The following is a 12,849-nucleotide window of genomic DNA, read 5'->3' as shown; positions in this document are numbered from 1 at the left end:
ACTCACCCGGGTTAATTGCCCGGATCCTTTAAATGACTCATGAGTCACGAATCTGAGGTCTCCATTGAACCGAATCCTTCGAGTCCTAACTACACCATGTCTAAATTGTAAACTCCAATATATTGGCTTACATGAGTCCGGTTGTAGAGGAAGTTAACCGCCAGGAGCGCTAACCCAATCTCTGATCCGGGTGCGTACTGACTCAAGTGACTCAAGTGACTCACGCACCCGGATCAGAGAGCGGGTTAGCGCTCCACTCAAGTGACTCAAGTGACTCACGCACCCGGATCAGTTTAGTGAGTGACTCAGAGGGAGCCGAATCCTAAAAAGGATCCGAGTATTACAGCTCTAGTAATTTCACAGTTCGAAGACTCGTTCTCGCCCCCTACAGTGCCCGCTAGGTATACATCCGCTAGGTATACACATCCGCGCTAAAAAGACACAACTAAAAGACACAAGAAAGAAGAAATATACTTATAAATCTAGTGTAACCATTTAACAATAGCTTGCGTAGTATAGACCCAGCTCCCAACCCAACTTTGTGAATAGATTAACGGCGATATTTTTTCTCACGTTAAAGCAGCACGTTTTTTATGGCCGATAAAGAGTCTCACGTTAACGCAGCACGTTAACAGCGATAACAGCCCACCACTAGTCAACAACCTCAGGTTTATAGTTTTTTTGTATTTCCTTGTACATATTTAAAATTTGCAATCTGTTTATTTAGATAAAAGAATTTCTAAAACAAAGCTGTATGATTCTTGTGAGTGTATCTAAACTAGCAGTGGAATGTAATGCGAAGCAAGATTGGTCAGGACTACATAAGAAAAGGCAAATGGAACGACTGCATTAATATGGACAATTTCCCTTCACACCCTCAGTCATAACACTTGTACTACATTGACATTTTTTAATAGAGAATAATAAAAAAAATACTATTTTAAACTAAAAATTAGACTAATTAGACAAACATATTCATGGATAATTCTGACTAAAGTAAGACTAATATGCTCAGTTTTAGTTGACTGAAACTTGACTAGACAAGGCTAAACAAAAAAAATAATTGTTGTCTAATCACAATTATTTATTTTATTTGTGGTATCTGGTGCTTACAATGAATTGCTGACCCCATCACCCAGCCACAACACATTCTAATACCACATCCTGAGTAAGTACACATCTGTTCCCTGGTATAGTGAGTTATTTACATTTACATTTAAGTCATTTGGCAGACGCCCTTATCCAGAGTGACTTACAACGCTACAAGTTATAAAAAGTGTTAGTAGCCTAGTGGTAGAAGTAGTAGTAGTAGTAGTAAGTTGTAGTAGCCTAGGAGTAACACAATCGCCTATGAATCAGAAGACCCAGGTTCAAATCCCACTTACTACCATTGTGTCCCTGACCAAGACACTTAACCCCAAGTTGCTCCAGAGGGACTGTCTCTGTAATTACTGATTGTAAGTCACTCTGGATAAGGGCGTCTGATAAATGCTGTAAATGTAAAAGTCTGTGATTAGATTAATAATATGATCTAACATACATTGACCACTGACTGGTCTGACAACAGAAAAAAAATAACTGTGCAGAGCTATAAAATATTGATAATCTAGAGATTGTACTATTAGAGTTTTAGTTTCACCCGTTTACTGGATATTGATGTATGAAATAAATTGGAATTACTGTAGCTGGGTGGGGTCAATAATGAGTTGTACTCGCTCTTCAGCAAAACAGCACAGATCGGAGCTGAGACAGCTGGGCCCGGTCTATGCTGCTGCCACCACACACTATCACCACCAGAGAGCTGAGAGGGTTGGGGAGGCGCCCCAGTTTCTGAAGTCTCTGCACAAGCCCACTATAGACAGCAGCTAGAGCTGCTCCACAGGCCATTTCCACCAACACACGCTCTTCATCTGCAGACACACAGAATAATAAAAAAAAATTTTATTATTTGAATTACACATCAGCACTGGAGATGCACATGCACACAATGTATAATGTAATTTGGCACTCTTTAAGGTGCTGCTCTGTTTTGTGAAATCATTCTTATTGCCTCTTGACAGCACCAATGAGTGCACTCTATGTGCAATACAAAATGCACCTTAAACAGTGCCAAATGAATCCCCAATATTCATAAAACTTACCTAAAAATAGCTCCATAGCTTCCAAAGTCTGCTGGTCTGTGACCAGCTCTGAAATAAGGTTCACCTCTTTTCTGTACTCAAATGCTTGTCTGCACACTGTCTTTGCCCCCAGACACGTTGCCTTGCTGCAAAATAGAACCAAATAGTAAATATAATCACAAAAGCTTGTCATTTTAAAAGTTGGTCATTTTAATCCCCTACATAAAGATTATTTCAGACCAAGTGGGTCATTCAGCTGAGATGACCCATGCAAACTAATTTTCCTAGCATCAACGTTTTCACATACACTGTTGAATAGCACTGCTTTTGTTTCATCTACATAAATCAGCTTTATATCCAAGAAGGATAAACAGTACATTTCAAAGGCTTGTGGGGGATTTAAATGGCTAGTGGGGGATGGGGGAGTGAATCGTAGACAACCCATAAAATTTACTGCATAAAATCAGCATAAAATGATTTTCTGACATTACTATTTAAAATGTACACTTATAAGAAATTTGAGTCATAATAAATACATTGAAATGACACAGGGAATAAGTGAAAATGCCATAGAAAGCCAGGAGATCACCTGAAATCTGTCAGAATTGAGAGAGAAACCGTGACCCCTATCAGTACTAATTGGTATCAGCTGCTTTAGTCCTCATTGATGGCCTATAAAGGCTTCTCATTACCCAGCAGGCACACAGTAAAGACTTCATGATGGGTAAAAGCAAAGTACTCTCCCAAGATCTTTGTAACCTTATAGTTGAAAAGCATTCTGATTGGAATGGTTATAGGCGCATTTCCAGAATGCTAAATGTTCCTGTGAGCACTGTGGGGGCTCCCTTTCGAGGAGAATAATCAGGAGAGTTCTCCAAGAGCCAAGAACCACTCGGGCAGAACTTTAGGAAGACCTTGGATTAGCAGGTACTGTTTTTCAAAGCAATGCACTGAACCGCCATGGAATCCATGCACCCAGCACATCATCATCATTAAATATGCTAATGAAACAACATCTTAGGGCTCATCAAGAGGGGGGATGATTTCAGGGTGACAGGAACAACATTCTTTCTCTACGGAAAGGAGAATGACCTCATCCTCAGGAAGAACCCTTCCCCTCTATACAGCCTCTTATCATCAAAGGGAGGTGGAGAGGGTCGACAGCTAAGATTCATGGGACTGCAGACCAGAACTTGGGACTGCAACACCACAAATACCGGGGGGAAAAACCAACAACAAAGGGTTTGTTTAATTCGGCTGCTCAGAATATCCGGTCTGAACAATCACTCTCTCTCAGGCCTAAAATAAAGAGCAGAGAGGATCACAGGGACAAAACTTACTTCCATGCAGTGGCAGGGCTGTGACGTTTTAAAATATGGCTTGACTTAAAGATCACACACCATTTTGAAAAGAAATTGCATTAAAGGGTTAAATAGCACTGTATTTCTTTGGTAAGACATGCCACCCCAAATAATCCTGGCCACCCCACTGAAAAATTCCTCGCTCTGCCATTGCTTCCATAGACACTATATATGTGCAATGTTGTCAGAAAAGAGCTGAAAGAATTAGAGACTTTATCACACAGCTCACTCAAATGCTGCAAGACACAAACACTGCAAGTACAACCTGAGACACAGTGGAGCAGACAGTGCAATCACTGATAGAACATGATTCTTCCCTGCCACAGTCAGACTGATGGCGAAACAGAACTGCTCAATATGTACAATAATATCGAAACGTTCCCTCTCTTCAATGACGACAATATTTATTTCTTATACAGCCCATAATCACATACAGTATGTCTCAATGGGCTTTGACAGGCCGTACAGTTGACGCCCCCACTTGACCATTCTGCACACAAGGAAAATGTCCACATAAAAAACTTAATAAAAGACTTTGGTTATTTTGGTTACCTGTATTCTGGTGTGGGTAAGGGAATTATAATGACAATCCGGGTGTTTGTTTAATTGTAGAATGTCGAAGTGTGTTAGTGTTTCTGGTTATGTCAAATGTTTCTGTATTTTTGTTTGTTCAATTTATGGTTATTGTAAAAATCACCCCCTGACAATTGTTTGGATGCGGCCGTGCCCTTGGGTTAGTGGGTTGGAGACCCGATTCAGTTCTCTTGGACACATGGCGTGAGTTGTGAGAGGTGCGTGGGGTTATTTCTTTTTTATTATAAATTATGTACATATACATATTTTGGATGTGTTATTTTGTGAATTTTTTTACGTTCCGATAATACTGTATATTTTAGAGAGAGGTGCAGAATGACGCAATGTGTGATGACGATGATATATTCTGACATGACCTTGCTTTTGTACAGGTATGCAGTATTATAAATTGTAAATACTTAATGTTATTACTCAGTTCTCTTGGACACATGGCGTGGGTTGTGAGAGAGTGGTGCAGAAAGACGCAATGTGTGACACGATATTCTGACACGACCTTGCTTTTGTACAGAATACACGTGGCACAGAAAATCTCTTGGTATCAGCTCATCATTTGCGGTTTGAGAAATGAAAAAAAAATAAAAAATTACACAACGCAGAAGGCATGGGGAAAGCACAAAAATAGTTAGTACTGACATAAGTCAACTGACATAAGTCAAGATGGAAAAATGAAGGTTCACCTTGCTATGCCAAAGAACCCTAGATGAGGTCAGTATCTTGTTACATGCACAGCTGTTCTGCTAAATACCAAAATACATTAGTCACAGACAACAACAATTACTGAAGAATGTCCTATAGACCTACATCCTGTGACATATATACTGAATAAAAATATAAACACAACACTTGTTTTTGTATGAGGTGAACTCAAAGGAGTAAACATTCTCTACATACGCAAAAGACCCATTACTCTCAAATACTGTTTACTAAATCTGTCTCTGGGGTAGTGGTTGGTGTTGATTAGACAGCATGAATATTGCAAAGGCGTGCCTTAGAAAACCAGGACTCATCTGTGAACAGAACGCCTATCCAATGTGCCAGACACCATCAAATGTGAGCATTTGTCCACTCAAGTTGGTTACGCTGATGAACTGCAGTCAGGTCCAGACCCCAATGAGGGCGACGAGCCTCCCTGAAATGGTTTCTGACAGCTTGTACAGAAATTATTTGGTTATGCCAAAAAACTGTTGCTGTAGCTGTCCGAGTGGCTTGTCTCAGACAATCATGGAGGTGAATATGCTGGATGTAGAGGTCTTGGGCTGGTGTGGGTACACATGGTCTGTGGTTGTGAGGTCTGTTGGATATACTGCCAAAAAAAAATTAAAATCCATTTTATGGGCAACAGATCTGGTAGACATTCCTGCAGTCAGCATGACAATTGCACACTCCCTTAAAAGTTCCGACATTGATCAAACTACACATTTCAGAGTGGCCTTTTATTGTGGGCAGTCTAAGGCACTCCTGAGCAATATTCATGCTCAGTGGCAGTCCTAGCCTGCTTGATGCCCTGGGCAAACACCCCCCTCTTGTCACGTCACCCCAACAAACACAGAAACATAAAACATTAAGAATTATATATTAACATATTTATTGTAAAATCTGTTGTTGGAACCATACTGAATTTAACCAGATAAACACATATGGGGCTTTGACCTTTTTTGTCATTTTCAAATGGTGTTTTTTGCACTTGTCAACACCCATCTTCCAACCTGAGAATAACCACAATGTTAACTTTTGGTTTGTTTTGCACAACCCAGGAAAAATTTATTGTGACATAATGAACTTGGATTGATATTGCTATGAATGAAATGTGCTTTATTTGGAAGCAGCCCCCTTTAGACAGGTGTAACTTCAGCCCAGCATCAGCTGCAGCAGTAAGCAGGCACACTTGCGCTCACATTCCACATATATGGGTGTGATAGAATTTAGAGTACAGAACAACGCTGAAGTTGGCTCATTATTCACAGCTCCTTATTCAACGTGTCTGTATTGGCTGCAATACTATTTATTTGACATAGAAATGTCCATATTTATCATAAATTAATGTGCACATGAGCAAATTTTACAATGCAAGGTATTACTTGATTCTATTTTACACTAAACCACTTTCTTTATTTTTTTAAAGAATGCCATTCATCCAATGTACAGTTCCTATGTGAATTTTTCAGTGAAAACAATGTTTGGCCACACAGGTAATACCATTTACATAGTTCAGAATTTTGAGTGGGCACAAAGATGATCACTATGTAGAGATTTAAAACGTTCTTTATTTCTGAAACAGATTTTCTGGCTGTAAGCCTCGCTTTAAAGTAAAGTGTAAAGTGAAGTGATTGTCACTTGTGATACACAGCAGCCCAGCACACAGTGAAATTTGTCCTCTGCATTTAACCCATCACCCTGAGTGAGCAGTGGGCAGCCATGACAGGCACCCGGGGAGCAATGTGTGGGGACTGTGCTTTGCTCAGTGGCACCTCAGTGGCTATTTCAAGTGGCGGCAGGAGATTGCTGCTTCAAGTGGCGGCAGGAGATTCTCTGATTCGCTAACTTCAGCATTGTGTTTTACTTTGTGAGCTGGTTTATAGATGCTGCTCCAGCAAGTCAGAGAATCTCCTGCCGCCACTTGAAGCAGCAGGTGCATCTTGCAAAATGAGGGTCCCTTTACTCCCTGCAAACCGCAATTTCCCACTTGTGGTACTAATAAAGATCTATCTTATCTTTTCTTTTCTTAAACGGGGATAGAAAGCATGGGTGCTCACACGGGAAAAAAAAAAAAAAAAAAAACACCACGATGCCGCCCTGGGCAACTGCCCATATCGCCTATATCAAATAACGCCACTGTTCATGCTGTCTAATCAGCACTTTGATATGCCACATCTGTGAGATGGCTGTATTAACTCGGCAAAGCAGAAGTGCTCACTAACACAGATTTAGACAGAATTGTGAACAATTATGGGGCAGTGGTGACCTAGTGGTTAAGGAAGTGGCCCCATAATCAGAAGGTTTCCGGTTCAAATTCCGAGTGGGCGCCTGTCATGGCTGCCCACTATTCACTCACGGTGATGGGTTAAATGCAGAGGACAAATTTCACTGTGTGCACCGTGTGCTGTGCTGTATCACTAGTGACAATCACTTCACTAATGGGTCTTTAGTGTTGTAGCGTCCTATAGTGAATGGCTACTAATCAATTCCTAATTTACTTTGGAGTACTATACTTGCCACCTTCTGACCTTTCTTTGTATGGCTGTAGTATCTTCAATTTAACCAGGCCGTGGATGGGCAGAGCGATTCTCCAACATGCAGCCTGAGGGTTCCCTGTTACCAGTGTATAACTCTGCGTGGTTCATGGTGGTCTATGTGTATCAACAGGAGTGTGTGTGTGTCCTGGACTGCTCATCTGCAGGAGAGCTGGAAAGTGCTCATAACTGTGCAAGGCTTAGGACTTGTGAAGGCGGGCAAGCAGGCAGCAGTATCAAGCTGCACGGATACAGCAGAACTACACACAGCAGTGCAATGCATGGTGGATTGTTTAACCCCAAAGATTTCCCTGTACCACAATAAATTGTGTTCTTCCATTTTCCCTTTTTCATTTCCATTCCCCCCATGGTCATGACAACTATGCTATTTTGTACAGAGGTGTTAGTTAGTGAATATTTTAATTTCCTTCTTTAACCATTACTATCATTATTATTATTATCATTATTATTGCTGTTACTATTATTAATGTTATTATTATTATTTTACTATACGACCCAGAGTTGCAGAAATGTACTTTCAGCCCCTCAGAACTTGCCTTAGCTGGCAATGTGTAGTCATGTGCTCTTGCGAGAGTTGGTGTTGGTGCTCTGAATGTTCTTGGTTTTATGCATGTGCCTTCTGCTTGGTGACATAAAGGGTAAACATGAGGGCAAGCCTAAAGTCAAGTCACAACTAAGTGTGACTTAAGTTTGAGTCTCAGACTCGAATCCCAATATAATGGTGGCATATGATGAATGACATCAGTCACACTTAACATCACCACCACTCCCATCACCAAGAAAGCTATTCATATACAAAACTCATAGTCTTGTTAATATTAAATGACCTTTATTTACTATTACCTTATTGTTTAGTCCTTGAACTGTAATATAAAGACTACAGACTTCTCAAAATCAAGTGAATGAAAGTTTGACTGATTTTGTGATTTCAGATGGCCCCTTAAGGCTCTTTAGGAAAAAATGATAGCCGATGAATAGATCATTAAATGTACGTTTCAACAGCATAGACGTGCTCTAGTCCATGGTAATATCAGAGGTGATCAGAGGCTCTGACTCTGGCCATGTTTTTGCACCACTGTTTTAGACACAATCATGGCACTTTCTAGTGCATTATAATAGATAATCCCAGTCTTACCTGGTGATGTCTGGTAGAGTAACTGGCTGGCCTGCTTTAATTGCAGCATTGAAGCAGTTGGCTCCTACAGTCTCCATGCAAAGAATAGGGATGTCCTCCCAACCCACCTCCTTCAGGCCTTGCACTAGCCCACAGAAAAGCCCTCCACCCCCCACAGACAACACTATTGCCCCTGGCTTCTCTGACAGGGAGGCTTTCAGCTCCTTCACCAGACTGGCGTGGCCTTCCCTGCAAAATAGAGCAAACAGTATATAACTTGCAGATATGTATTATAATCTTTTGGTTGGAATCATTATGTAATTATTTTCTCTCTCAGAAGTTAATATGGAATAATTTGGAATGCATTTAAAAATGTACAACATTAAAACTGAACTAGATATTATGAAATTTATTGTAGCGAGGGGTGTGGATGGGGAGTAAAGAGAGTCAAGATGTTCTGCCATGCTTGTATTTATTTAAACCTGAACAGCAGTATGCACTCAGTATGGTACAACCCAGTTCTAAACTCCACCCCTATCCAGAACATGAACTCACTAATCCCACTAGTATTCACTGCATGAACTCACTAATCCCAGTAGTATTCACCCAGACGGTGTGTCAAACTCTCCCGGAACACCTTGGATGCAATATATTGCTTCAGTAGAAGCACTTTAATTCATGAACATTTACCTAATTAATGTTTACTTACATGTAATTGGGAGAATGTGCGGTGGTAGTAGCCTAGTGGGTAACACACTCGCCTATGAAGACCCAGGTTCAAATCCCAATTACTACCATTGTGTCCCTGAGCAAGACACTTAACCCTAAAAATGGCCCCGGGAGGGACTGTCTCTGTAACTACTGATTGTAAGTTGCTCTGGATAAGGGTGTCTGATAAATGCTGTAAATGTGTTTTTAAGAGCAAAGACGCTGTGACGGGACGCTAGCATTAATGCTAACCGCATCACAGCATCATATCTTAAACCGGGCTGGATATAAGATGCAGCGAGTACATCAGTCCAGCAGGAGCAGTTGAAATAATGTGAATTCATGAAAAGAAACACACAAAAAATGCTGCATATAACAAGATTAGCATATGTTACAATGGCTTATATCGGCAGTGGAACATTTGTACAATCCCCCACAAACAGCTAATTTCTCTGCACTGCCCTGAGCGACCAAATTGTGGAAGTTCAATTCCCATTAACTTCAACGTTAACAAATAAATTGCTATAAAGAGAATCCTGAACAGTGTCAAAAAATGAATAAACCAAAAGAGTAAATCACTATGATAAAGTGATGTGAAATAAAATGAAGATACGATAAACAGAGTGATAAATAGAGCGATTACCCCATGTTATGTCAATGGGAAAATATAATATCCAAAAAATAATTATGAAAAGTGGAATGTCATATTGCTTATAAGCACACACACACATCTACAAAATATGAAGTTCAATCCCTGAAAATGTATAATGTATAAATGTAGCTTAAAAGATGTGGGGAGAAAAATTGCAGAGAAAAAGAATAATAAGAAGAAAAAATAAAAAAATAAAAATTTGTCTGATTTCGTCAGCCAACGAAACAAGAAAGATAAGTTTTTGAACACACTTCATGTTGGCCTGGCAAAGCCACAAAAAACATTAAAAGAGAAGAAGCTAAACATATTTAAACTGACAGGATTTTTGACAAACTGAACTTACATGAATGATCGTGCATGATTTTTTTTATTCAAGACATGTTGTGACGTCCCGTGGCAGACTATGGGTGTTTTGTGTTGTGTGTGTCTCTCTCTCTCTCTCTCTCTCGCTCTCTTTCTGTCTCTGTAATGTTGCAGGGTGGCTCCTCATCAGCCCATGATTGGACTCCTCCCACTTCCTGCCATGATTGGTAGGCTGTAATAGGGAAGAGGATTCAAAATGGCGGCTGCTTTGGGACAAGAGGAGGATGTTGGGGAAGAGAGGAACAAGACTTAGACTTAGACTGCCCAGACCTGTTTTGTGTTTGTTTTGTTGTTTAAATGTCTTTGTTTATAATAAAGTATTAGCCTTAAGTGTTGTTGCATCGTTTTGGAGTTTATACTCCTATGTCCCATTTGTTATGTCCCTGACCCTAGACCGGGGACGTAACAAATCTTGGGGGCTCGTCCGGGATTTCCTATCGCGTAGGTAGGATATTGTGTAGGCTGTGGCAACTGTTCTCATCTGGGTGAGTTTGAGTTTTTTTCTGTTTATGTGGGTTTTCTGGTGAACTCTGGTTAGGTAGAGCTGTCCAGCTGGATTCTGCCTTGAGCGGGTCCTTCCAACGGATACTGTTTGTTATGTTTGTTTGTTGTTTTGGTTTGTTATTTTGGGGGGAAAATCCAGGGGGAGGTACGTGTCGAGCATTTCTGTCTCAGTCAGAGACTGTAAATGTTGCGAGATTGCGTTTAAAGGTGGCTAAAATTGGTAACTTCCCCGAAGATTATCTAGATCTTATGTAGCTGGCTGGTTAGGTATATTAGGAGCTGGAGTTCCTAGAATCCCACAGGAGCAGACTGATCCCAGTGTGCCGTTGTAGTTGGGTCTGTGTAGTTTCTTTTTGTATTGGTGGGGTCACCAAGTTATTCAATTTATATTTTGCTGTGGGGTTAGAATAACAGGTCACAATGGCAACAGGTTTTGTTGAGTTCCCTTCCGATGAGATGCTAGGAGAGTTAACCAAGGAGCAGCTATTGGGTGTAGCTGACTTCTATGGCATTCCCATTACCAGTGCCGATAGAAAGTTGAAAGATTTATTAGTGAAGGCATTAAAAATCGGGTTGGTGGAAAAGGAGGTACCATGTTTTAAATCCGGTAGTCCACTCTCGGCAGAGGGCTTGGAAGAGTCCGGCGAGAGTTTTTCTAGTGAAATGCGGTTAAAGGAAAAGTCACTGCAAGAGAAGATGCAGCTTGAAGCAGCAAAACTGCAGGCTGACAGAAAAGCTTGTGGGCTGCGTGAGAAGGAACTAGAGCATCAGCTACAACTCAAGCAATTGGAATTGGAAGAACGAGATCGCGAACTCCAAATGCACCTTAAGCAATTGGAGTTGGATGAACGTTTGAGCGTGAACGTCAAGAACGAGACCTAGAATTAAAACGTCTCGAACTTGAATTGGCTTCCAAGTCTGTCCTGTCACCTCCTCAAATCCAGTCGCAAACACCTGTGGGGAAGGCTCACGAAGTTTACTCTTCTCTTTCTGTGAAGTAGAGCTCTGACTATGATGTGGTAAAGACTTCAATTCTGAATGCGTATGAACTTGTCCCGGAAGCGTACCGTCAAAAATTCTGGAAGTCTAGGAAAGGTGAGCAAATTACGCATGTGGAGTTTGCTAGAGAGAAAGAAGCTTTGTTTAATCGGTGGTGTGTTTCCAGTAAAGTCAGTACGTGGGAAAAGCTTTGTGAATTAATCCTTTTGGAGGAATTTAAAAACTGCGTCCCGGAAGCTGTTGCCACTCATCTGAATGACCAGAAAGTGTCAACGCTGGTGCAGATGAATTCGTGCTTACTCATAAAGTTGTGTTTTATTCAGTCTCACGAAAACAAGATCGGGATGTGAGTTTCTGACTGGATCGGAACGTATTTCGATCTTCGCCCATTTCCTTTAGTAATGGTCGTGCATGTTTTTATTGTCACGAGACCAGCCACCTCATTGCTAAATGCCCAAAACTTATAAAGAAGCACGGTTCACCTCCTAAATCCTCACCAAAAGGGGCTTGGTTTGTTCAGACTGCTGTGAGTGTCCCCACTATTGTTCATCCTGTTTATGAACCTTTTGTGCTTGCAGTTTCCACAGCTGCTGGAAACAGCAGTGCAGTGCCAGTGCGCATTTTACGAGACACCGGTGCTGCGCAGTCTTTTTTTTTTAGCGAATGTCTGGCCCTTTTCTGATGACACGTTCTGTGGCTCTTATGTACTGGTGCGGGGTATTGAATTGGGCATCGTTAAGGTGCCATTGCACGTTGTAAACCTGCACCTGCTTTATTTTTTAGGTTCGTGCAAAGTCGCAGTGCGCCCCGAACTGCCTATGCAGGGAATCAATTTTATTCTTGGGAACGATTTGGCTGGAGGGAAAGTTCTTCCCCTTCCGGAGGTCATCAATAACCCTAAGGTTCCACCCTCTTCAGTGGTGCCGGGTTATGAGTCAGTTTTCCCTGCTTGTGCAGTCACCCGAGCACAGGCACGCCGGCAGAGTACGGATGAGCTATATGATATGTTTATGGCTGTTTCTGACCCTCTGGTCTCCCATGCAGCGGCATCAGACGGCGGAGTGGTGGAGGGAGCGCTGCGGATGCGCGCTGTTAATGTCCATGGTGATGAGACAATGTCACTGCCTGTAAGTAAAACGCTTATGTCCCAGGAGCAGCAAAAAGACTCTACATTAACAGGGTG

The 12,849-nt window shown here is 41.3% G+C and overlaps 1 protein-coding gene across 3 annotated transcripts in view; it reads right to left on the bottom strand.

Annotated features, from left to right (window-relative positions):
• Positions 1 to 1,392: 1,392 nt before the first annotated feature.
• The window catches only part of sdsl (serine dehydratase-like), a 43,227-nt gene continuing 31,770 nt past the window's right edge, over positions 1,393 to 12,849 (bottom strand). For all 3 annotated transcript variants that reach the window (XM_028972954.1, XM_028972945.1, XM_028972964.1), the window contains 3 exons: positions 8,462 to 8,689; positions 2,142 to 2,266; positions 1,393 to 1,910 (listed from right to left, as the gene is read on the bottom strand). In XM_028972954.1, coding sequence (XP_028828787.1) covers positions 1,720 to 1,910; positions 2,142 to 2,266; positions 8,462 to 8,689 — 544 coding nt within the window. In that variant the 3' untranslated portion in view covers positions 1,393 to 1,719. The remainder of the gene's footprint in view (positions 1,911 to 2,141; positions 2,267 to 8,461; positions 8,690 to 12,849) is intronic.

Source organism: Denticeps clupeoides, chromosome 1 (genome assembly GCF_900700375.1).
Source record: "Denticeps clupeoides chromosome 1, fDenClu1.1, whole genome shotgun sequence".
Classification (NCBI taxonomy): Eukaryota; Metazoa; Chordata; class Actinopteri; order Clupeiformes; family Denticipitidae; genus Denticeps; species Denticeps clupeoides.
Note: the sequence above shows the minus strand (reverse complement) of the source record. Positions and strands in the feature narration are given on the sequence as shown.